The sequence below is a fragment of the Siphateles boraxobius genome, unplaced genomic scaffold, assembly GCF_051911475.1.
Source record: "Siphateles boraxobius isolate OS27281-9 unplaced genomic scaffold, OSU_SipBor_1 22, whole genome shotgun sequence".
Classification (NCBI taxonomy): domain Eukaryota; kingdom Metazoa; phylum Chordata; class Actinopteri; order Cypriniformes; family Leuciscidae; genus Siphateles; species Siphateles boraxobius.
This window is the reverse complement of record NW_027508833.1, coordinates 2,961,686-2,985,709: the sequence shown is the minus strand read 5'-3', so window position 1 is coordinate 2,985,709 and position 24,024 is coordinate 2,961,686. Positions and strand designations below refer to the sequence as shown.

Genomic DNA, 24,024 nt, shown 5'->3' with positions numbered 1-24,024 from the left:
AAGTAGAATGTCTAATCGAAATAAAGTGTTACCAAATATTTTAATAGTGCCACAGACTTACATGACTATTGGTGATTGGTGATACAGATATATGCAGATGGCCTACTTATAACATAATTAACTTGCAAATGAACAATAAATAATTTCAACAAATATCAATAAATATACAACATAATTCAACTTTAAACATCTGGTTAATAGATAAGTTATAATGAGAAAGTGCAAACTGTTTCACATGCATCTAACTTTCTCTGCCAAAACTGTATGCATGCATATTACCCATAAAACTTTACAGAATCCTCTTTCAGATAGCTAATCTATATCCCGCAAACATACAATACAACTATGATGGATTTTCAGCTTTCTTGTGTGCTGTTAGATTTGCATCATTCTTTAATAAATTCTTAGATATCTTTTATAGATACTCTGTGAGCAAAAATGGGAGTTCAAAACAAAACATCATGAGCTGCTGTGATTTATTAATGCGGTCTCTTTTTGAACTTTTTCGTCTTTATTTTTGTCCCTGTGTTGAGTAAGAAGTTGACCTGGTTTTGGGGAGGGCAGAACATTTTAATGAAATCCATTGTGAGCTTTGCTCTGCCTATTTGGCTTGTGTTCACTCTATGCCATCTATTTTGCATCCATTTTATAAACAAAACTGCATTTTCTCTACATAAAAGATTCAGATTGTTTCTGGCTCAAAAAGCCTTGTCCCTTTTGATCATCGGCATTTAGACAACTTGAGACCTGAGGCATTTCCAAAATCCACAAAAATCAATGGTTGCTTTAACATTTGGCACATGATTTTGGCAGCCATAATAATACTCTGTCATGCTGCTATGGCTGCTTGCATCAGTTGTCGTTGAGCGATAAAGCATGCAGGGACGCTCTCACACTGATGAAAGAACATTGGCTTCAACAATAATTCATTCAACTTCAAGTCACCCTACTTGGGTGTCACAACATTAGAATTCATAGTCACGTTGGAAAGCTTTGATAATTTATGATAGACATGACTAAATCACAATTTTTAGTAGCATCACCTGGAATGTTCCATGAATATGTTTCTGTGGCTAACTTCGTTCATCCTATTCAAACAACAGTTTGTGGTTATTAATTAAATGAATGAATATTCTTAATTTTTAGCTTTTGAAAAGTAAAATTCAAAAATGATCAAAATAAATATTAATATAAACAAAAACAAATATTTTTGTTTCCTTAATACCTTAATTGTTAGAGGCAAATGCTTTTAACCCAATGGCATTGGAACTTAAATGTCATTGGGCTAAAAAAGGTAAACGAAAACCATTTGTTGGTTAAATTTCAATATGAACGTCCGCTTAAATTTTTTCTCAGTCAAGTGCGTACATTTGAAATTGTACAAATTCATATGAATTTGTCACCAGTTTGCCAAATCGTAAAATATTATACAAATTGTGATGGGAGTGTGTTGAAAAAGTCACTAAATCATTTACTCAACTGAAGATTTTGACTCCAGAGAAGAAGTAAAAGAAAGTCCTCACACTAAAAAGTCCATACAAATAGGGCTCAATGTACTGTGTTAGTATGAAAGAATTTTCCGTATTCATTTTTCACATATGTTTTATCTGTATTTTCTTATTTAAAGAACAAAATACACAACTAGAATGATTATTTCATGGCAAACCTGACCCCTTGGACAAACTTCCACACATTGTTGATCAGTATGTCCTTTTTCACTCAGTCTCTTTACAGACAGCATATTTTATTCAGTGTCCTTTAGTGACCTTCCTCATTCACACACACAAAAAGGAACAAGTTGGGGAAGGACTTAAGTGTGCAAATGAATGAATGAATTTAAAAAAAGAGTCCAGTGCAGCATGATTGTATATACTTGATAAATAATATGAAAATAATGTTCTGTTGAGGAAAGAGATGTCAGGGAGGAAATGTGTTGGTGTTGCTAATGATGTTTCGGCAGGTGGTTGAATTCTTTCATCACACCGCTCTCACCTAGACCCGGAGAAGAGGAACCAGAGAGCCATGGTAGCCATGGCACCACACAGCTAAATTGTTGCCATGCTCTTTTTTTGAGTACTACTTTTACATTAATCAAAACTTGAGTGATGGCATGGCTTTTTTTTTTTTTTTGATCAGATAACCAGTCAATATTCCTTTTTTAATGATGTTGATGTATGTTCACTTAAACTTAGAAGACCAGGCCTCACAAACAACAGTGGCAAATTGAGTGAATACATCATAGCCTTGTTAGAAGAAGGAAAAATGCTCTCAGCCATCAACCTCGCTTATTACTCGCTGACCTCGTATAGAGAAGTCCCATGATGCACTGATAATTCAGGAATTCAGCCAATGCTCAGAGCTTTAGTATTTTGTTGGATAAAGCTAAATGTCAGAAAATTTAGGGCGGAACTGCTGGCGATGAGGAATCCAGACATTTATCTGCTCCTATATGAAACTTTTTAATTGTTACTCTTTGATTTCCCAAAAGTATTTTGACCACAATTAAATTATGAATTCATTAAGGGGCATTTTTTGCCCCCTATTTTCAACATCAACCATTTAAACCCATACTAAACGTGACATATATTATGGGCTAGAAAACAGATGAAATGAAGTTATTTTTTACCCACATATTTAAATATTTAGGGCATTTGTGTGCCATTTTCTCCAAGCTCTGGTTAATTTCAGATCTTAGGGTATGAGGGTATGTTTATGCAACAATGATGTACTAAAAACAGAAACGTTTTTCTCGCCTACAGATGGCAACATTGTCAAAATGATCCCCTTTCACACGGATCCACGAAAATGACCAACAACTCTATATTCTGCTGCCAGCCCAGTACTTGGCGATGTCACTTTGTAAAGAAACACGACACCCAGGGTCGGGTTTACGGATTTACCTCATATTTTGACATATGCTACAGACATTTATCTGTCATTTGTCCACAATCTCATGTTAAAAAAAGATGAAGTGCTATGCACATGCTATTTAGGACAGTATTGGCTATGATGATTTAACTTTAGTGTTTTGGAAGTAAAACAGAGATGCTTCAAACTGCATGCGTCACTTCTTTCAAGATTCAAGAAGCGTATATATATATATATATTTTTTTTTTTTTTTTTTTTTGTCTTCATTGTAATTGGGCCCCCCTGGACATGTGAGCTTTGGCACGTGCCTAGAATGCATATGCATAAATCCAGCCCTGTACACGCCTATATCATGTAATAGACATCGCACTTTTTTCACAAATTTGTGTTTTTGCAGTTTACATGGAGACGATAACAGTATTATTTTCAAAAAAATTGCACTTGCACTTGGGTGCAAGAGCAGAGAAAGCTTTATGAATATATTAGTCACATAGAGATATTGATGGCTGACAGCTACTTTACAGCCGATCTCACTATGGCCCTTGTCAATCACGACAACTGAAAGGCAAAACAAGCAAATGTCAGTGCTGTTAGTAGGGCCACTCTGCAAACAGCCAGTGTGTATAATGGGTCCTCTTGAACAGGTCTCAGAAAATAGAGCAATTTGTTTAAACGAATAGTAAATCATGGCAGTCAGATTCAGAAATCTGCTGTTTCAGTTTATGGCACCATCAGAGACAGTTTCAGAGAAAATAAAATATCGAAAATAATAAGGTCTCGGTAGAAGCAGATACTTTGAACTGTGCTTAGACGAGATCTATTTTAGTGCCTGTACCGATCTTGTTTTTGCAAGGATTGAACAGCCCTGTGTAGGCAGAGTCTAAGGCATTGCTATGTGATCGAGCCACCTGTGAAGGGGTCACTGTGAAGTAAAAAGCATCATTAAGAGGTTCTATTTTCAGCCTAAGAATGCAGTAATCTAACGCTCATAAATAATGACCACCTGCAGCTACTAATAAAAAAAGACCCATGCACGGCAATGCCATATATTTGTGAAGTGGTTATTTTTATAGTACCATGTAAACATGATGATACTTGAACATATTAATCATTCAGTGCAATGGTAAAGAGGAATATGCAACCCATAAGAGCAGTGTGCATTTACTTCTGATTGTTTTATTTAATTAGAGATGAGTTTATGTACATGATAATGATGCATAATCCAATATATTAAGTTTTTTTTATTTATTTTTTACTAGTTTAGTTTGAAAATCATTTAGGTGGCCCATCTTGCCTCATCCTGGTGTAGTGCAGAATATATGAATCAAATCATTTTTTTACGCCATTAATGTAAATCCAAAATGTTCAGTAATATTACATATTCTAATAATACATTTTAAATATTCAAAAATAAAAATATTCAGCGTAAATGTAGGCCTATGCATTTTAACAGATGACACAATACCAGTCAAAAAGATACATCAAATAATGACTAATAAAGATATCAGGAAAGTTAATCAAATTTGAAATAATTATGAAATAATTAATTAATATTAAAGGATTAATATATTATAGCATATATAATTATATTATAACACTATTGAATTTAATATGATGAATATATTATACAATTATTATAATGAAAATGGTAAAAAATAGCACCAGCAACATCTGCAACTAATGGTGTTTTTCCATAACTCCCTGGTTTAACTTTACACTTAAAAAATTACTGTAAAGCCTGCATACAAATGTTCAAAATGTTTAATTTTACCCTATCACTAGTATACTGTGGTACACAGTATATTATGCTACTTTCTGATACCTTAGTAGTAGTAATAATAATAATACCTTTTATATATAGGTGCCTTTCAAGGCACTCAAGGACACCGTACAGCATAAAAGCAAGTCAGTAAAATGCAAATCTTTGCAAAAACACAGACATACAGATCAAACATACAATCTAACAAATCAAACATTCAAGTCATTAAAAGCTATTCTAAATAGATCACTTTTAATCTGAGTTTTAAAGAGGGAAATAGAATCCAGCTGGCGAATGTGAAATGGTAAAGAATTCCCTCATTTTGGCACAGCACAGCTAAAAGCCCGACCACAGAATGAACTCAACTTGAAATTTGGAACTGTCAATAAATCTGCAGAAGATGATCTCAAAGAACGTGAAGGAATATACAACTGAAGGAAATCTGAGAGATAAAGGGGAGCCAAGTTACAGTATGAAAACCTTTATAGGTGAACAACAACATTTTGTAATGGATACAATAACAAACAGGAAGCTAATGCAACTGGAAAAGAATTGTGATATGATCTGTAATTTTAGTTATATGATTGTACCACCACAGTACTATTTTAGACGTTTTGAACATTGAACTGTTGTCATTGCATACAGGCTTTGGCAGTTATTCACATACTGTATTGTCACATACTGAAATATAAGCTAATATACCAACTACAAGGTAGCATGATACCAAAGTAAAGCTGAAATGGATTAGCCCTCGGCTAATTTGCAAGCACAAAGCTGTGTAATAAAAAGGGATTGCTATACATGAGAACCAAACGCATTTGCGTCTTGAGGTTGCAATGATTGCTCAAGGCCTCCTCTCAGGTTTATTTGTTTCATCATTGTGCACCTTTGAATTTCAGCTGCCTCTGAGTTTTGCACCAAATACTGGCAGAAAACAAAGCTTTGCATTCAGAGCCGTACAAGCAGAGACACTGTTACAATATGAAGCGTGCTGATCAAGGACATTGGTTGCATTACCAAAAGCCTGCCAGTTACTACAATGTAACAACTGAAATAGGCTTCATTTAAAACTAGAATCAAACTTGCTGCTTATCTTGTGGTCAGTGGGTTGTGACAACCTGTGTCTACTTGTAAACCCGCGCTGGATCAGGCCAATGAGCATCGTCTGACCAGCGGGTGAAGGTCTCGCGTGTTTCTGTCTTTCCTTTTTCCGCAACATTCAATATTAAATGGAATACATTTTCTCATATATATCAACTCGTTATTTCATCTGACTCCATAAATGAAAGAGGGTTTTAATGATATCTGGGCATCATTAAAAGTGAACGAATATTTGATTATTCTTTTTAAACTCTTTAATTATGTTTTACCCATTCAGATAAGGAAGCTATGCCGCTCAGAGGTCCTCGCATCTTCTGCAGGTCTCACGTTCACAATCTCGCCAGTTTTAGGTCACCAAACAGAGGTTTTTGACTAATATCTCAGACGGTCGGATTCTACACAATCAAAGATACTTTTCTTTTTAGTCCCTTTGAATTGCAAACATTTGAACTTAATTCAATCGTTTTACTTTAGTAGAGGTTTTGGCCCTATTATAGGTATGAGTTGACCAATTACTTCCCTTATAATAGTTTGGATTGGCCAAGCCTGTGCTTTCTCACGTACACTTATCTAAAATAACATTAAATTAAGACAGGTGGAACAGACGTACCCAAATTTAGGTTGGTCAAGCAGAGCGTTTGCTGCCCTAAACAGAAAAACCCGTTTCTGCAAAACAAGTATACTTGAACTAGTGCCAAATATTAGCCATCGCTAATCTGACGCAAACTTGCGGGAGCATACGAATCCAGTTAATCTACTTGGGAGAACAAATTTAGAGTCAGTCAGAATAAAATCAAACATTTACAACGTATTGACCAGGTAATGAAGCAATAATTCAAAATCCAATTCATGAGAATAAAATCATCAGTTAATCATATCATAACAACAATTCAGAAATCGAGGAATTTGTAGAAATTATTACCTGGCAACGAAAATTACACACAGCGGTTGTGTGGGTAGTCAACCCACAGACTTCCTGAACCTTTTTGCTCATTTTTCTTATAAACCCAGATAATTAAATTTGCTTACCAAATGGTGGTGTCTGTCATTATAATTAGATTTGGTCCCCTAGTGAGGGGCTCACAACTGTGAGATCAGAATGGAGGATCTGAGGGAGGGAATACCTTTAAGGGACACATCACTTTTCTCATATTTTGAAACTTCTTTTAGCTTTTCATTATGGTTGGGAGAATGAGACCATTTTACCAGGCGCACTGAGACACTTTAAATAATACCAAACATGTATAGTTACTTGTTTGTACACATTTAACATTTCATGGGTTTTCAGTCAGTTTCAGGTGAGGAGGAGAAGGGGGGAGAAGGGGGAGATTGTCAAAGTGAGGTGTGAGTTGCACTGTGTTCTGCGTCTCGGATGTTGCTGTTACATCATTATGCAAGGGAGGGTTCACATGTTAATTCTCAGGAGAGCCTTTTGCTTCATCGAGGGGTAGCCCAGACTTTCTGGCACCTGCCTTACACAAGGTCAACAATTGGTAGATGTCCATCTACATTGGTGAAACAGGTTACACAAACCTTCTTCATAACTAAATAAGACACCTGCATCAAGTATAAGCACAGAAGAACAGTGAATAAGGAAATATTATAGTAGTTATGTTTACATTTTTGCAACCCAGAATCATTGTAAATGCATGTCTCTGCCTACATTTCGGCAAAACTGCAAGTCAAGTCAATTCAAGTCAAGTCACCTTTATTTATAAAGTGCATTTTACAATACAGATTGTTTTAAAGCAGCTTTACAGTGATAGCAGGAAAATAATAGCATGGCAAGCCAGACCTTTCAAGATGTTAGGTCTGGGAACTCACAATTGACATACCTCAATAATAATAATAATACATTTTATTTAAAGCGCCTTATCAGGACACCCAAGGACACTGTACAAAGCAGATAAAAAAGAACCATTAAAACAGTAATCAATAAAATTGGCAAGACAACATTAAGGTGATATGGGTCAGGTGGAATATGATTGTCTAAACAACAGAGTTTTGAGTTTGGATTTGAAAAGATTAAATGAGTCCATGGTACGAAGATCTGGAGGGAGAGAATTCCAAAGATGTGGTGCAGAGCGACTAAACGCCCTGCTCCCCATTGTGACAAGACGAGCAGGGGGAACAGAAAGCTGGCAGGTGTGAGAGGATCGGAGTGAACGAGTAGGGATGTTTAAATGGAGAAGATCTGAGATGTATGGAGGAGCCATGTTATGAACTGCTTTGAAGGTAATGAGAAGTATTTTAAAGATGATCCTCTGTTTGACAGGAAGCCAGTGAAGTTGTTGCAAGATGGGAGTGATATGATGAAAAATGGGGGTCTGAGTAATCAGGCGTGCAGCAGAGTTCTGTAGGAGCTGCAGCTTCTGGAGCGACTTATTAGGGAGGCCAAACAGGAGTGAGTTGCAGTAATCTAACCGAGATGTGATGAGGCTGTGAACCAGGATGGCGGTGGTTTTGGGAGTAAGAGAGGGACGGAGGCGGGAAATGTTACGCAGGTGGAAATAGGCTGACCGGGTGATGCTATTAATGTGAGAGTGGAAAGATAATTTGCTGTCAAGGACGACACCCAGACTCTTAACCTGAGGGGAGGGAAGAACAGTTGAGTTATCAATGGTAATGGAAACTTTATTAGCTTTGGAGAGGGTGTGAGGTGTGCCCACCAAGAGGACTTGGGTTTTTGAACTGTTCAGTTTGAGAAAGTTTGATGAAAACCAAGAGTGAATTTCTTGGAGACAGAGGGTAAGAGAGGTTGGTGGGAGTAAAGAGGATGGTTTAGTAGAGAGGTAGAGCTGGGTGTCGTCCGCGTAGCAATGAAATTTAATGTTATGTTTACGGAGGATGTGACCAAGAGGGAGGATGTATATAATAAAAAGGAGAGGCCCCAATACAGAGCCTTGGGGCACTCCAGTGGAAACGGGGAAGGTAACGGATTTCTGGGTTTTTAGTTGTATGAACTGTGTGCGATCAGAAATGTATGAAGTGAACCAGGCTATGGGAGTGTGGGTGATACCAATAGATGATAATCGACTGAGGAGGGTGGGATGAGAAATAGTATCAAAAGCTGCTGTGAGGTCCAGAAGAATGAGAATTGAAAGTAACCCAGAATCAGAAGCCATGAGAAGGTCATCTGAAATTTTAATGAGTGCGGTTTCAGTGCTATGAAGGGGACGGAAGCCAGATTGAAACTGCTCGTAGATGCTATTCGACATGAGGTGAGGGGCGGGATAAACGGTTGTCTTTCAAATTCCCTCTGCACGCAATAGAACAGCGCTACAACCAACCAGAGCAACGAACAGCTGTGGCTGAGTGGTCAGAGGAGCTAGTTGATATATTAAACTTTTGCCGTATCCGGTCGTCAAAACTCCGAACACATCTTCCTGTTTTAAAAATGACTTAACTCCAAATCATCCAGAGTCGCGGCCAAAGCCGATTCGAAAGACCGCTGTTCGCCAGCAGCATCTTCTTTGTTTTCAAGTAGCAGGGAAATCACACGAAACTATGCGCGGAACCGTCTCAACTCTGCCGTCATTATGTTAAGCCCGCCCACCAACTCTATACACGATGTGATTGGCCTGACCAGAGTTTGGTTTTTCCAGCTCAAAAGTCTATGGAGAGTTGCTAGACCACCCTTTCTGCAAAATAATTTTTGCTGCCGCTAGGGTGCGTCTAGATTTCTAGGCTAGGAAAATAATGCAACAAAGTTTGTTTAGGCTATACAGCAGATTTAGAAGAAAATACTGTCAATATGCAAAATCGGTACTATACATACATTTCACTGCAGTCTCAGCTGAAATGAACACTAGAGGCAGTAAAACACCAACGACTTTTGTTCCTTTTCACATAAATTGATACTGTTATATATTATAATGTTATGTTTTGACCTTAAAACACTTTTACCAAAGCACATGGTTTGTAAATTAATACACCTGAACATTTACATCTCATAATCCACTTAATATGTATGGCTCTTCTGACATGTACTGTAGCTCACCTGGTAATGCATTACACGTGCGATGCGGAGCGCTCGGGTACAGGTCATGTGAAACATGAGTCATATCAGTCCACAAAAGAGTTCAAAGCCTACTAGATGGAAGTTAAAATAGCATGGTTGCTCCAGCAAATGCATTTTTATTTTACAATTGCTTTATCTCATGCTATCGGTTAAGTTTTGGGTAGGATTTAGTGTTAGTGGTACGTTCATTTCAAACGCTCCACTAACCGTTTCATTTCTGAACTGCGGTGATACTTACAGCTATTAAAGTAATGAAACATTGCCAGTCATGTTTAACTATTTTGGAGAAGATTGAACAAACTATTTTGCACCAGTCACTAGACACATTTCACCATAAAAGTGCTTCAAGCGACACAACGCAATATAACGCGACAATTTTGCACCCATAGTAACTTTTTTATGACACTGGACTGTTTAATAAAACCTGCATCTGCAATGGAGAAAAAAATTATATCCCTGTGAAGTGCTGAATTTAGTGCATTTAAAAGCTGTCCACACTCCTATCAGAAAACATGACCAAACATTGCTCCACAGTCTGAAACTTGCAAAGATTACTGGAGCTTTCATGTTCACAAAGATTTGCTTGAACAAGCTGTTGTTGTTTTTTTACATTGTTGACACAATCTCTCTAAAAAATGTTGTATTCTTTATAATGTTGACAAGATAGGTAGTCTTGCATAAATAGCCATTTTACTTTCATAATGAGTGACGGCAACAAAACTGTGGGGTGGAAAATGATTGGATCATGACAAGTTGGACTTGCATATCACAATAGGTCCCTGAATACACATTTTCTATCCCAACAATGCCGAATAGCAATTTGTCTGTTGGTTAACATTGTCCAACCGTTTGGACAGCCCATGTGACATCAATAGAAAATAAATATTGTTGTCCAAGTTGATTATGACATTGATTAACATACAGTATATGAAGACGTTCGCAATACAGCAATGAACATGCAGTAAGTCAATTTTGATTGAATCTTGACTTATAGTGTTATATGGACACTTTGGAAACAATGTGGTAGTTTCACAGACACTGTAATTAGACTTTAAACCGCAGAGACCTAGATGAGAATTGCAGGAACACTGCTGCTTCAAAACAGAGCCATCAATGAGTTCAAAGAGTGGAAAAAAACAAGAGGGATGCTGGGAAAGAGAGGGAACATGGTACACTGAATGCATTATTAGTGAAAATCTGCTGTATCTGAGGAGAGGTGGAACAAAGTTGAAAAATAACAGAAATGTGAAAGTGTAGTTAGAAACGGTTTGTTTTTGTTTATCGACTTTGCAGGTTTTTTTTTCTGTGTCCATGTGAACACACAACTGTAACCTCTCTCTGAAGGCTTGTGTTCCTAAACACTATGTGCTTTTAGTTGAACATGAGGTCACATGTCATGAAGTTAAAATTGGAATTTTCCTTCCGATAAATGAAAAACAGACCATTGTAATGAAAGTGTGATTGAAGGCATTGCATTAACACAACAAATCACCTTGAATCTTTGTGTTGTTGACAGTTTCACAAAAGCACCCAGACCTTCATTCATAGCTGCAGTTTTTTTTTTTTTTTTTGAAGTCTGAGGGTCCTGGGTAATTGAATTTCAACCATAATTCGGTCTGAAAATGCAAGCCGCTTGTCATGTGATGTGACTCCCCCATATTCTTTCATCTCAGCAATTTCATGACTTAAGGGCACAGCGACAACATATTCATTACAAGAATTATACATGGGAGTTAAAATCAGCGTGTTTTACATCATGTATCTTGTAAGGTAAATCAACCTCTTTAATGGGTTTAAATGTCTTCAATATGGTGTGAATGCACACGGAAACTAATGAGGCTGTTAGTTATTGTGTTTCACGAGAGAGAAAAGTAACGAGCAGGAATACTCGTCAAAACACTCTGATCGGTAACACTTTATTTCGATAGTCCACTTTAGACATTCTACTGACTATAAGTAACTTTGCAGCTACATGTCAAGTAACTCTCATTAGAGTATTAGTAGACTGTCTGCTTAATATCTGCTAACTCTTTTTTTTTGTTGGTCCCCCAAAAGATATTCTACTGACTATAAGTAACTTAGCAACTACAAGTCTCTTGCAACTACTTATTCTCCTAACCCAAACCCTAACAACTAACCATAACCTACTGACGGTCTACTACAGTCTACTAATAATCTAATGACAGTTAGTTGACATGTAGTTGAAAAGTTACTTATAGTTAGTAGAATGTATAAATGATTTACATTACACGAGAGTAGGTGTTAAAAATCATACTGATTTGTACTCGGCTTTCGCCAAGATAAGCACCAACTAAGACGTAGCTTTACAGTAATATATGCTTCTCCATCCATTTACGCTTCTTTCCTTCTGGTGACGTGAATCTCCTTCTGTCTGGTGTTAATAGCTACAGTGTATTGCGCGTCAGCACACACAACGGCAGCAACCACAGTGTGGTCCCCCCATAACAACCCTCTGGATTGAGCGGAGTAGGGAACATCTCTAGGGTCTTCAAGTGGGCACCTTCCGTCCTCAGTGTTTCGTCGACTAGCCCACGACACCTCAAGAGGGCTCGACAGTGACTCTGGCGTCCCAGAGTCCCCCCCCCCCTCCGTCCCCCACTCAACTCAGCCCAGCTTACTGACCTCTACTTCCCTCTTGCTGCTGAGACCTAACCACAATCTCACAATCTCTCCGCAACCCAACCATACACGCCAACCCGTTTGACTAAGGCTGTCGAGCCCCACTGGTGCGTTAATATGCAGTTTCAGTGGCAACGGTTCCGTATGGCATACCACCTACCGCAAAACACAATATCTGCCCAACCACCCGTCATTCACGCAATATACACAGGAACGTAATGACTGTAAATACTATACAACCCTTACAAATAAACCAACAGACTCTTCAAGTTTTCAAGAATTCTACGAAACCGTAGCATGGCGGCCTGTACACAGCCAGCTAGAATCTTTCCGTCTCAACCACAGCCAGTTGCTGCTCCTTTCTGCTGCTTCAGATAAGTTCTTTACTGTGCGACGCAACTCTTGGCCACTGAATCCGACGTCTCTGAGGAACCGGGTTGTAGAGTGTGCCACAAAACCTCGGCAACCCACTTCCACTGGATAAACCTGGACGCTCCATCCTCACTGTTCTGCTTCAGTGGCCAGATGAGCATACCGCAGTTTCTCCCTCTCATATGCCTCATCTACCGCATCCTCCCATGGCACTGTTAACTCTATCAGTTGAACAATGCGTGCTGATCCAGACCACAAAACAATATCTGGTCGTAGGTTAGTATAATATAAAGTGGACTATCGAAATAAAGTGTAACCCTTTGATCTGTCATTCAGAAGTATCAGAGGAATCAAACTAGCCAAGGAATTGGTTTACTTGCAGTTGTCTATGCATATCAAGGAGCAAGTATTTTATCATTGAAAAACTATCTTAAATCAATTGCATCGGCACAACAACAGCATGAACCAATTGAACAGAAGATAAGAAGTCAAGAAAATAGTGTTTGGGGTTAAACCCAGAATAAAGTGAAGCTAACAGTGACAGCTCCATTGAAGATCAGTGAATGAGAGGAGACAGAGGAGGAATGAGACGAGTGAGAGACTACAACCACCGAGAGCATTTCAAAAGCAACTGACACTCTGTGAGTCTCAAGAGAGAAGTAAAGAAATGTGTCTTCTTTGATCTGACACCGCTTACCAACCTGAAAGAGATCTTAACTTTATGCCTCACATTATATAGTGTAGTGTATTTTATTCTATAATGTATGCAAGAAAATAATATTTATATATATTAACTGAAGCATTTACATAGAATGTTTAAATGTTCAAATGAAAGTTTTAAGTTAATAAGTAAGTTAATATATTCATTATAAGTATACGATTATTATTAGTCTATGTATAAGTTATAACGTTATTATTTTATTTGTTGTGATCATTTAACATATTATGATTATTATTATTATTTACATTTACATTTACTTTTTTGTCAACATTAATGTTAACACTTTATTTTGATGCTCCCAACAGACATTCTACTGACTATAAGTAACTCTGCATGTACATGTCAGCTAATAGAACCCTAACCTAAGAGTCTGCTTATAATCTGAGAGTTAGTTGACATGTAGATGCACAGTTACTTAGTTAGCAGAATGTCTGTTGAAGGACCATACAAATAAAGTGTTGAAATCAATCAATAAATAAATAAATCAATCAGCCAACAAACAAACAAAAAAATAGATCTGATCATATCAATCTGGTAATATCTATTTAGGATCCTGGCGTTTTGTTGATCTCCAAAATGGTCTACCAGCTCTTCCTAGCTTTCCAAGCAGACGTGCTATATCACCTATCTAGATCCCACTGGAACCTTGATGAATCCTTAGAAGTGGAATCCCTACAAACTCCAAAGATTGTTCCATCCATCCATTATGTGAACCCACTACTAAACAGCATATCAACTTTTCACAGGCTATTTCACATGTCTATCAAACACTCTCTTCCCCTGAGTGGGCCGTTCTTGGCCAGAATAAGTGGGGCAGACTTTCTGTTGTTTAGTAAAAGGTCTGGTTACGCAAGACTAGTGTGCCACCCACAGCTCAAGCCACAGCTCAAAAACACTTTTTCGTGTGTGTGTGTGCAGATAGTACTGATAGATAGTTTCAGTCAGAAAAGAGTTTCTTGTTGCTTAGCAAAAAAAGTGCCTAAATGTCAAATGATGTGAGATATTGCAGAGATTACAGGAGTGAGTATGAACATGTCTGCACAGCGACACACAAGTCTGCTTGAGCACATAAACAACCTGAGCTTCTGTCTACCGCTATCTTGTGTGCCGAGCTCTAAGTGTGTCAGACACATTGCAAAACCAATTACAGGTATAATGTGATTAGCTCTGCCAGAGTAATTCAGTCCAGTGAATTTAAACTCACAGGCACCCTTGCGAACACACTCAGGACTCCCACATTACGTTTGGCAGCTAGCAACCCAAAGCCTACTTTGTTCTGGCTCTCGTTCCTTCACAACTGGCATGCTTCCCTCGCTTAACCCTTCGCTCCACCCGTCCGGATGGATGGAGCAGGACAGCTCGGGATACGGGAGCTCATCCATGTCCAGTGACAGTTTAATGATGTCTGCTTGGTTACATTCCACTTCCCATCACACGCCCACTGTGTCCGGCTCTTTTTAACCGTACAATATTTACACACATGGCCGAGCGTTTCACCCTGCCCTGATACCTTTGAGCAGCTTGTGTGGATTATATAAAGACGTAGGGCAGGATTGAGAGATAACACAGGTTTACATCTATGTGCTACGGATAGTGTGTGTGTGTGTGTGTGTGTGTGTGTGTGTGTGTGTGTGTGTGTGTGTGTGTGTGTGTGTGTGTGTGTGTGTGTGTGTGTGTGTGTGTGTGTGTGTGTGTGTGTGTGTGTGTGTGTGTGTGTGTGTGTGTGTGTGTGTGTGTGTGTGTGTGTGTGTGTGTGTGTGTAACGTGAGTCAGGTTCTGGCCATTGAGGGGTTTGTTGGATAACACTGCGGTCAAGACCCAGATCAGTATCTCACGGTCTTGATAGACCACTGCAGCTTTTCATATTTGCTCTGCTCTGGTCATATTTGTGTTGTTTCTCCATGTGCTGGAGATAAATGGCATGTGCAGTGTACATAACTTACACAGATTGATGCATTTCTGAAGGGAAACATAATATGTGGCTGGAAATAATAATGGACTGGACTTTGGTTGGATGGTTTTATCCATCAAGGTTTGTTTGGGGATGATATACGTTGTCATCAGTGGTGCTTCAATTTTACTATTGCTCATAATTTGTCCAAGACCAAGAGATGCAAACACATGGAGTGAGATTCAATATCGTAATTATGACTTTTTGTCATAATTCTGACTACCATAATTGTACTTTTTTGTAAAATAATTATGATATTTTAAGTCACAATTTTGACTGCCATAATTTTACTTTTTTGGTAAAATAATTATATTTTAAGTCACAATTTCGACTTTTTGTCATAATTATGACTTTTTATCATAATTATATGAGATTTTGATCTCATAATTTCAATTTTTAAATCATAATTTTGACTTGGTTTTTCCCCCTTAATGTTGCAGAAATGGGCTCTCATACAAATATGCTTTGGCAGTTTGAAAAAAGTTAAAAGGGATTTATTTCTGTTTTATCATTTTTTATCTGGATTATGGGAGACAATAGCTAAAAAGTACAGTATGCACTAACGCGCGCGCACACACACACACACACACACACACACACACACACAGCTTTGTTTTTGTGATTTGTGAGGACATTCCATAGGCGTAATGGTTTTTATACTGGGCAAACTGTGTACTCTATCCCCTTGCACTGCCCCTATCCCTAAACCTACCCATCACAGGAGACATTCTGCATTTTTACATTTTTAATAAAACACTGCTTAGTATGTTTTTTAAAGCCATTTGAAATATGAGGACTCAGGAAATGTACTCATAAATCACGTTCAAGTTGTAATACCAGTGCATGTCATTATACACATTTGTGTCCTCACAAATCACAAAAACAAACACACACACACACACGCACACGCACGCACACACACACATGGTCAAATGTAACGCTATGCTGCCTTCAATATTCAACATATTTGACTAATCAGTCTTTATATATAAGTCTTTTTGACAAATTGTGTCCTATTAAAACAATTACAAAGGAATCACTCGTTCCAAATCCTCCCCCAGTGCTATTAACTCACGAGGCAAACATCAGTCCTCAAAGGAAATGCCAACTGGTGGTAAACATGCTCTTTTATTTGTGCTTTTTCACTTTATTCTATTCTCTGTCACTTTGCTCTTGTTTGTTTTCTTTGTTCTTTTTCATCACTCACTAGAAGAGTGCAGTGGTAAAGCTGAATGCCAGTTTTTTCATCTCTTGCGGTAATTTGCCTGAGATCAGGAGACATGAGCCAGAGACGGAAGTATACGGTTGTTAATTTTAGCCAGCAGGGAATTATAACCAGCACACTATGTATTCACAAGCGTATTCCCAAGGCACAGTATTCTGCAAAATAGTGCCTGGACATAAACAAATATCAGAGAATGTAATTGTTGCTTTTCCAGATTAATTGCAAGTGATTTCACCGACCAATTAGCCCCGCTGACCCCTGCCACTACGCTAGCTCGCCTTCATGAATCCACTTTTCTTTTTTAGTTGATGTCATCTTGAGAAAAGCAAAGGAAACGTCACTGCTGTGCTCTTGAGAACTGCTAACCGTTGACCTGAGACATTTTCAGTTTGATTCCAGAGATTCCTACTGCAGCACATATATTAAAATGTTAACGGGATTGACATTTGATCTATACGACTGCGTCCTATCTCAAGTAAGCCAGCGTAACTGCCATATTTGCAACGACTGGTGAAAAAAAAGTTCTTCCTCTCTGATTGTATTTAAATACATTCCATTCCATTTGAGGAAGTAGCATTTATTTGGCCCACCTTGTCAAAATGCTGCATCTAATCATCAGTTTGTGCAGTCTATCTCTGCCAGCTTGTTACGCGCATGTGATTTGACAGTCAAAATCAATGCCACTTAAATGGGCGGTGCGATTTTTCTGAAGGCCCGAGCCTCTGGTTTGCTTCCTCCTATATTGATCTCATCTATCTACTGTGATTCTGAGGATCCGTTGCCCTTGGCTTCATGCCGTTCATCCTGAACATTAGCATGCAAATGACGTTTTGTTCTTCTGAATAATGCTTTGCCTATGCAGTCGGCCAGCAGTTTGAGGTGTCATGATAGAAGGATGCATTTTTGTTTATTGGAAAATATGTTACTCATTTATGTTTCTATTAGTTATTAATTGTGATTAAGGACACATATATTATGATTATAATGTTAAAACAATAATAATGTTAATATGATATTTAATAATAATAGTGCTAAAAATGAATATATCTATTTAAGAAATATTTGCATGAATATACTATATGTTTATACATAATTTATATTATATATAAATATAAATGTTGTATATATATATATATATATATATATATAAATAACACATTTTTCTTAAATATATGCATGCAGGCGTGTGTATTTATATATACAAAATAATTATACACAGTGCACACTCATATACACATATTATGTACACACACACACACGCACACACACACACACACACACACACATATATATATATTTTTTTTTTTTATTAATTGTTGTCCAATACTTAATAATAATAATAATAATAATAATAATGTAATTTTAAAATGGTATTTGGTAGTCGTAATAGTAGCAGTAGTAGTAGTAGTAGTAGTAGTAGTAGTAGTAGTAGGGTCCCACTTTATATTAGTTGGTTTTAATTACAATGTATTTACAATAATAATACTTGTAAGGTATAATTGTTGTTTTGCACAAAACCTTTGCTATATTGAGGTCAGGTTGAGTGGCAACAGTGTAATTATAGATTTAATTACATGCAAGTACTTTTTAAATATAAGTACAATGTAAAAACAAACCTGTATGCACACATTGTATCAAATTATTAATTTAATTGTTATTACATAGTAGTAAGTCAGCTTATTACACAGCTCTCTGAAATACTTGATTCTGATTGGTCAGTCGCGACATTCCAAGGTGTGTAATTCCCTGCCTATATATATATATATATATATATATATATATCACATAGCCAATAACAACGGCTGCACTGACGCAAACAAACACCCACACCAAGCAAAACACATTTTGTAGGTGGCCTTGGTGACCTCGAAAGCGTAACAAAGCATGAGCCGAAATAGCAAAATCTAATTAAAGATCGTTAATGAGACGCACATGATGAATTGACCTGCAAGAGTTGGTCGACGCCCATATATTAAAGTTGAATTCGTAATGGCCGCCCGCGTGTCCACATGAAAAGACACTCAAAGGTCAGAGCTGGCGTTCTAGAGCTTGTCGGTCCGTATGATGATGTTTTATGAGCTATAATGCTAATAATAATGAAAAATGTTATCAGTGGCAGTGCTTATTAGTCATGTTAATAACTCTAGCTTGAGAGAGTTTTATTTGGAGTCGAGGGATGTCCCACAGGACACTTGATTAATTAGATCAAAATGTTTAATTGAGGTGCTACAGAGAAGCACAGATGCTTATCACAGCATTGGAGGAGAGCAGATCAAGAAGGTGTTTTACTGCTTTATCTCACCCTGTTTTCCATAATGATAATCTTCAGAATTCATTAGCAGAGGAAATTAATATGATAATTGGACTGCTTGCTAATTTTGCAGGTGGTGATAACCCAATATACTTCCCCGACCCCGGCATAAAGAGAAGAGGTTTATTAATGATTCACTTTACATTATGCTGATTATTACATGGATAAAAAAATAAAATAATAATAATCTCATAATTATGATTTTTTTGGTCATAATTTTGAATGTTTATCTCATAATTTAGATTTTTTTAATCTCATAATTTAGATTTTTTGTAAATTTTGACTTTGTATCTCATAATTAATACTTTTAAACTCATAATTATGACTTTTTATATCATAATTATGACATTTTAAGTAATAATTTAGACTTATTTTAATCTCGTAATTATTACTTTTTGTGTCACAATTTATACTTTTGATATTATAATTATTACTTTTTATGACCCTTATGTGGCAGAAATGGGCTCTCATATAAATGTTTTATGGCAGCTTGAAAAAGTTAAAAGTGGATTTATTTTTTTCTGGATTATGGGAAACATTAGCCAAAAAGTACAGTATGCACTAACACACATTTCAAAAATTCTTTATCTTATATACAATTTAGGACAGGTAGTATGCAAATTTAAACACAGTCTCTGTCTCGCTCTACTTCATTTTTGTAGTACTCTACTGATTCACTGAGTATATTGTTGTAAATAAAACTTAAATTAAAATAAATGGATTAAACAAAAAGACACAATATTCAGCTCAAATATGACAATCCTGAAAATGTGGTAGTTTACACATTTTTGGTAGTAAAGAACAGTATTTTTCTTTTTCTATTTTTTATGGAATGGCATTGCTTGTATTTTAATGTATTTTGCTGTATCAGCATTTGACTACCTGGGAACTTGTATCTCAAAAAGAGCTCATCAAGTTTGATTTTAACATGATCTTCATGTGTTTTACTCTTCTTGAGCATTCAGTCAGCTGGAAAATGTCATTTTCTATGCAACATTGACTATAATAATACACCAGGAGACAGACTATCAGTGAAGCGTTTCTGTAAAGCGGCAATTACGGCGCAAAAATTATACAGTATATGAACAATGCCATTAGCATGTACTGTATGCTTTATTATCATACAGTGTATCTAATGACAATGCTGTCCAATTAAATTAGTATGTAGATATGACTGTAGGCCAACTCCTTATTCCATGCAGTTCAAGACTGGTTTATTAGATGAATAGCAAGTGTCTAGCAGAACATTATGTTACAGTAAGTGGTTTCTGGGAACAATTGTAGTTATAGGAACATATTTTGGGGGGACTAAATTAGCTCCTACTTCAGAGTAGGGTCTAACCCAGCACAACAGGAACTACCAGTGACAGTAGTGTACATTGATTGGCCGAACGCATGCCATACGAAACACCAGTACCTGCCATTTTCAAAAAGATCACATAACTTATCCATGTACATTCCATCTCAGTTGTCGAGAAACCATAGTCACACAACAAAAACACAGCTCCGATCACGGTATCCTTCATCCACCAGTTGTTGTCGCTGTTGTTGTGTCGCTTAAATAATGCCGCTGTCGGCCTGCTTACGTCACTTCTGAGTTCCTACTGGCAGTGTAGATGCAACCAGGACAATGGCACCTAGGGGAACATTTAGTTCTCGGGGGACTGCCCTGGTGACTAGTTCCTATAACTGAGTTCCTATACCTGGTGCAAAACCCACTCATGATCATGAACCCCTGTTGACCTTGAAACAGCATTCCTGTCCGAAAATATATCCATAACCTTATCCCTACTCCTTACCTATCTCTACCATTAAATTATCCCTAAAATCAGAGGGAAATGATAGGTTAATAACAATGACGTAGAAGCACCTAACCCTGATTGTAAGCCTAAATGTGACAAACTGTAAACGTGCCCCTCAAATCTGATTGGTTGATTGATCCAGGAACATGATGCACTTGGTGAAATTACGTTCACCAATCAGGTCCGGCTCCTGGTCTTCATAAACATTCAAACATTCAAATGATTTTAAACCGTTGAAGCATGAGAAGAAGCCAAAGTTTTCTGTGCGAATACACACTAAGCGTACACACAAAGAGCTGTGTCAGCGTGCCATTACCGAACTGAGTTCTATTTTGTGTCTTATCGTGCTTAAATGGACAAATACAGTACATACAAAATGACTTCGAAATGCCCATTTTGCACGTATCTGTGTGAACACAGTCTTATCTGAGTTAAAATAAAAAGTCTTAATGAATGTAAACAGTTGGGAGAAAATCGGATGTGTGTCGGATCCATGCATTTGGTCTTAAAGTGATATGAGCTTAATATACCTGCTGCTGTCTTGTGTTATTAATGTTAAAGGACAATAGAAAAACAAAAACTCAAATCTGCTCTTGACTGAATAACTTATTTAGCTTTATTAAGGATTATTATGTATTTAATGTATACATTAGTGTTTCATACAGGAATACTGTTAGACATACCATACAATTTGTTCGTTTGTTCTTATTTTATTACTGACTGTTTACTTGTCTTTATTTAACATTATTACTTAAGATACCATTTATGCAACTATGTATTTATTTATTTTTATTTATTGATTGTTTGTTTGTGGTCTGGCCAGTGAAAATGTTGTCATGGCAAGTATAACCAGTAAACTCCTTAGCGTTGAGCTCTGTTTGTTTATAGATTGTATAGAAGACCTGGTTTATAGAAGACCTGCTCCTTTTGTTAAAAAAATAAATGTACAAAATCTGTGAAGGGGTACATTTTTTTTTTTTTTATATATTCCAGCACCAGGAATATGAATTGGCCCACCTTGCATCTCAAGGCTGGAGCCGGGCCATCTTCTAATGCTGTGCCTCAGAGCTTGAAAAGACTATTTTTTGTTTTTATCTTATTATGGTCCTATTGTGAGCTAATATTTTTTTACAGAGAAAAACAGACTTGAAAACTCTGAAAAGACTGAAACTTTGGCTACTGGATAATACAAATAGACTCTTTTCACATATCCAGGGTTCTCAGAAGTGGAAATCCTTAAGGGTAAACCTCTTTGGTGAATGGAAACTACAACAAATACAATTTGCATACAATGTATGCATATAATGGAAATAAATGTGGGTTATTCCACTTTAAGCATGATTTATAGCACATCTAACATTCAATATTTTTTTTATTTTTTTTTTATTAAATGTCCTCTTTCACATTAAAAAAAAATTACATATTGTGAAAGTAAATGTGGTTTAAAACAGCAATTCACATTGACTTTAATACAAACACTGGATTGTTGGAAACTCAAATGTGGAACAAGAATCTTAACTCAAGGGTATCCGAGTGCATTATTTCTTTCAGAGCCTGTCTTCATTTCCCTATGATTGCTAGCTGTCTGCGTGTTTGTTTAGAGGATCACCACCCACTTAGTCATGGGTCTCGACTCCTGTTGTTGGGGCGAATCAGACATCAATGCAAATCCCGCAGTGAGATGCGAAACAACAACACAACAGACAGGTTACAGGTCTGGGAGAAAGAAAAGCACAGGAGAGGAAGAAGAGAGAGGGAGGGTTCTAAAATCATTGGTCACTGGCCACTGGCAAATTGAAATCTAAGAAATTTGCTTAATAAAATTAGCTAGGTCATTTACTTCCTCATGAGAGGTAATTTGGTTAAAAACGCACAAACCCACAGAGCAACTGCGCATCCATGCATTCTTCCACAGGTGTCTTCCAGTGGAGACAGCATCTATACAATACACACATAAACACGTACTGTATCTGCCCATTGATTTCAACTGGCAGAGCTTCCATAAGCAGCGTGGATATCTGGAAGATATAGGGAATGTGTGATACGGCAGCAGAGGATGACCCTAAGATGGCAGAGGCGTCTGGTTTGGTGTCAGACGGCCAGACGTCTCCCTCTGTAAGATCTCCAGAGACTTTTGAACTGGCCCAAACTGGGGACGGTCTCCCGGGGGCCACCATGACCTCCTACAGCCCAGTGCGGGCACTGCATCAGCCGTGCTGCTGGGTTCTGCTGCTGATCTTGCTGGTTCTCTCTCTCCTTTTCAGCTGGGCAGTGGTGCACCTCAGCTTGGGAGCTCGGAGCAAACCCTTCAGGATTTCATCCAGCTACAACCAGCCCGGCGACATGGAGACAGCGACCTATGACCCCCTCTTCACCACCAACTGCACCATAAGTGAGTGTTTTTTTTCCATTAGAAATGTTTCAGTTTCTGAAAGTACATCGTTTTTTTTTTTTTCATGTTAGTAGACATTGGAAAGTTTTTCTGTTATTTGATGTCTTTGAAAGCTTAAATTTGTACTCCAAAGTCCAAAATCAAATTCAAAATCAATTATGAAAACAAGCCTACTCTTTGATCTAAGTGTTGTTGTTTTCTTCACTTTCACATCAAAAGGGGTTCACACAACCCCTATTTGGTGGTCAACATGATTTAACCAAGTACAAAATGTTCTTGGATGAACAGCTTTGTTGATCCTGGAACAAAATTCTAATCAACCAATCACATTTGAGCGACAAGTTTACAATCAGGTTTAGGTGCTTCTACATCAGTGTTATTCACCGAACCCACCTCTGATTTTAAGGGTTAGGTTATGGGTAGGGTTAGGAGTTAGGATTGAAGGATCAACTATTTTAATCTAGGAACTTAGTTATTGGCCCAAAAAGTATACTTAATATCAAAGACTGACTGGGTCTGTGGTTTTTATTTTATGTTTTATCTTCTGCTTTAATATTAATATGATCAAAAGAAAGAAATAGTTTATTGCCTTTTGATTTTCGGAAGGCAGAACTCAAAATGAGACTGTTTAGTTTCTGTAAAACCTCATAAAGTCATAAACTTTCAATATAAAATATTGCAAGTGATTACAGGGCAGAAAATTGCAATGCAAATGTGTCTGAGTTTCGAATTATTGCCAAAGTACTAAAAAAGTCACATCATTATCCCAAATAATTTTGCAAACCTTTCAATCATAGGTAGAAAATTGTAATGCAAGTTTGGTGCCCAGAAGCAATGTGATTGCCTCACTGCAAATCTTTG

General features: G+C 37.3%; 1 protein-coding gene across 2 annotated transcripts in view; it reads left to right on the top strand.

Annotated features, from left to right (window-relative positions):
* Positions 1 to 24,024, top strand: part of alk (ALK receptor tyrosine kinase) — a 510,023-nt gene that overhangs the window by 378,749 nt on the left and 107,250 nt on the right. For both annotated transcript variants that reach the window (XM_077238337.1, XM_077238336.1), the window contains one exon: positions 23,036 to 23,163. In XM_077238337.1, the coding sequence (XP_077094452.1) occupies positions 23,036 to 23,163 (128 nt within the window). The remainder of the gene's footprint in view (positions 1 to 23,035; positions 23,164 to 24,024) is intronic.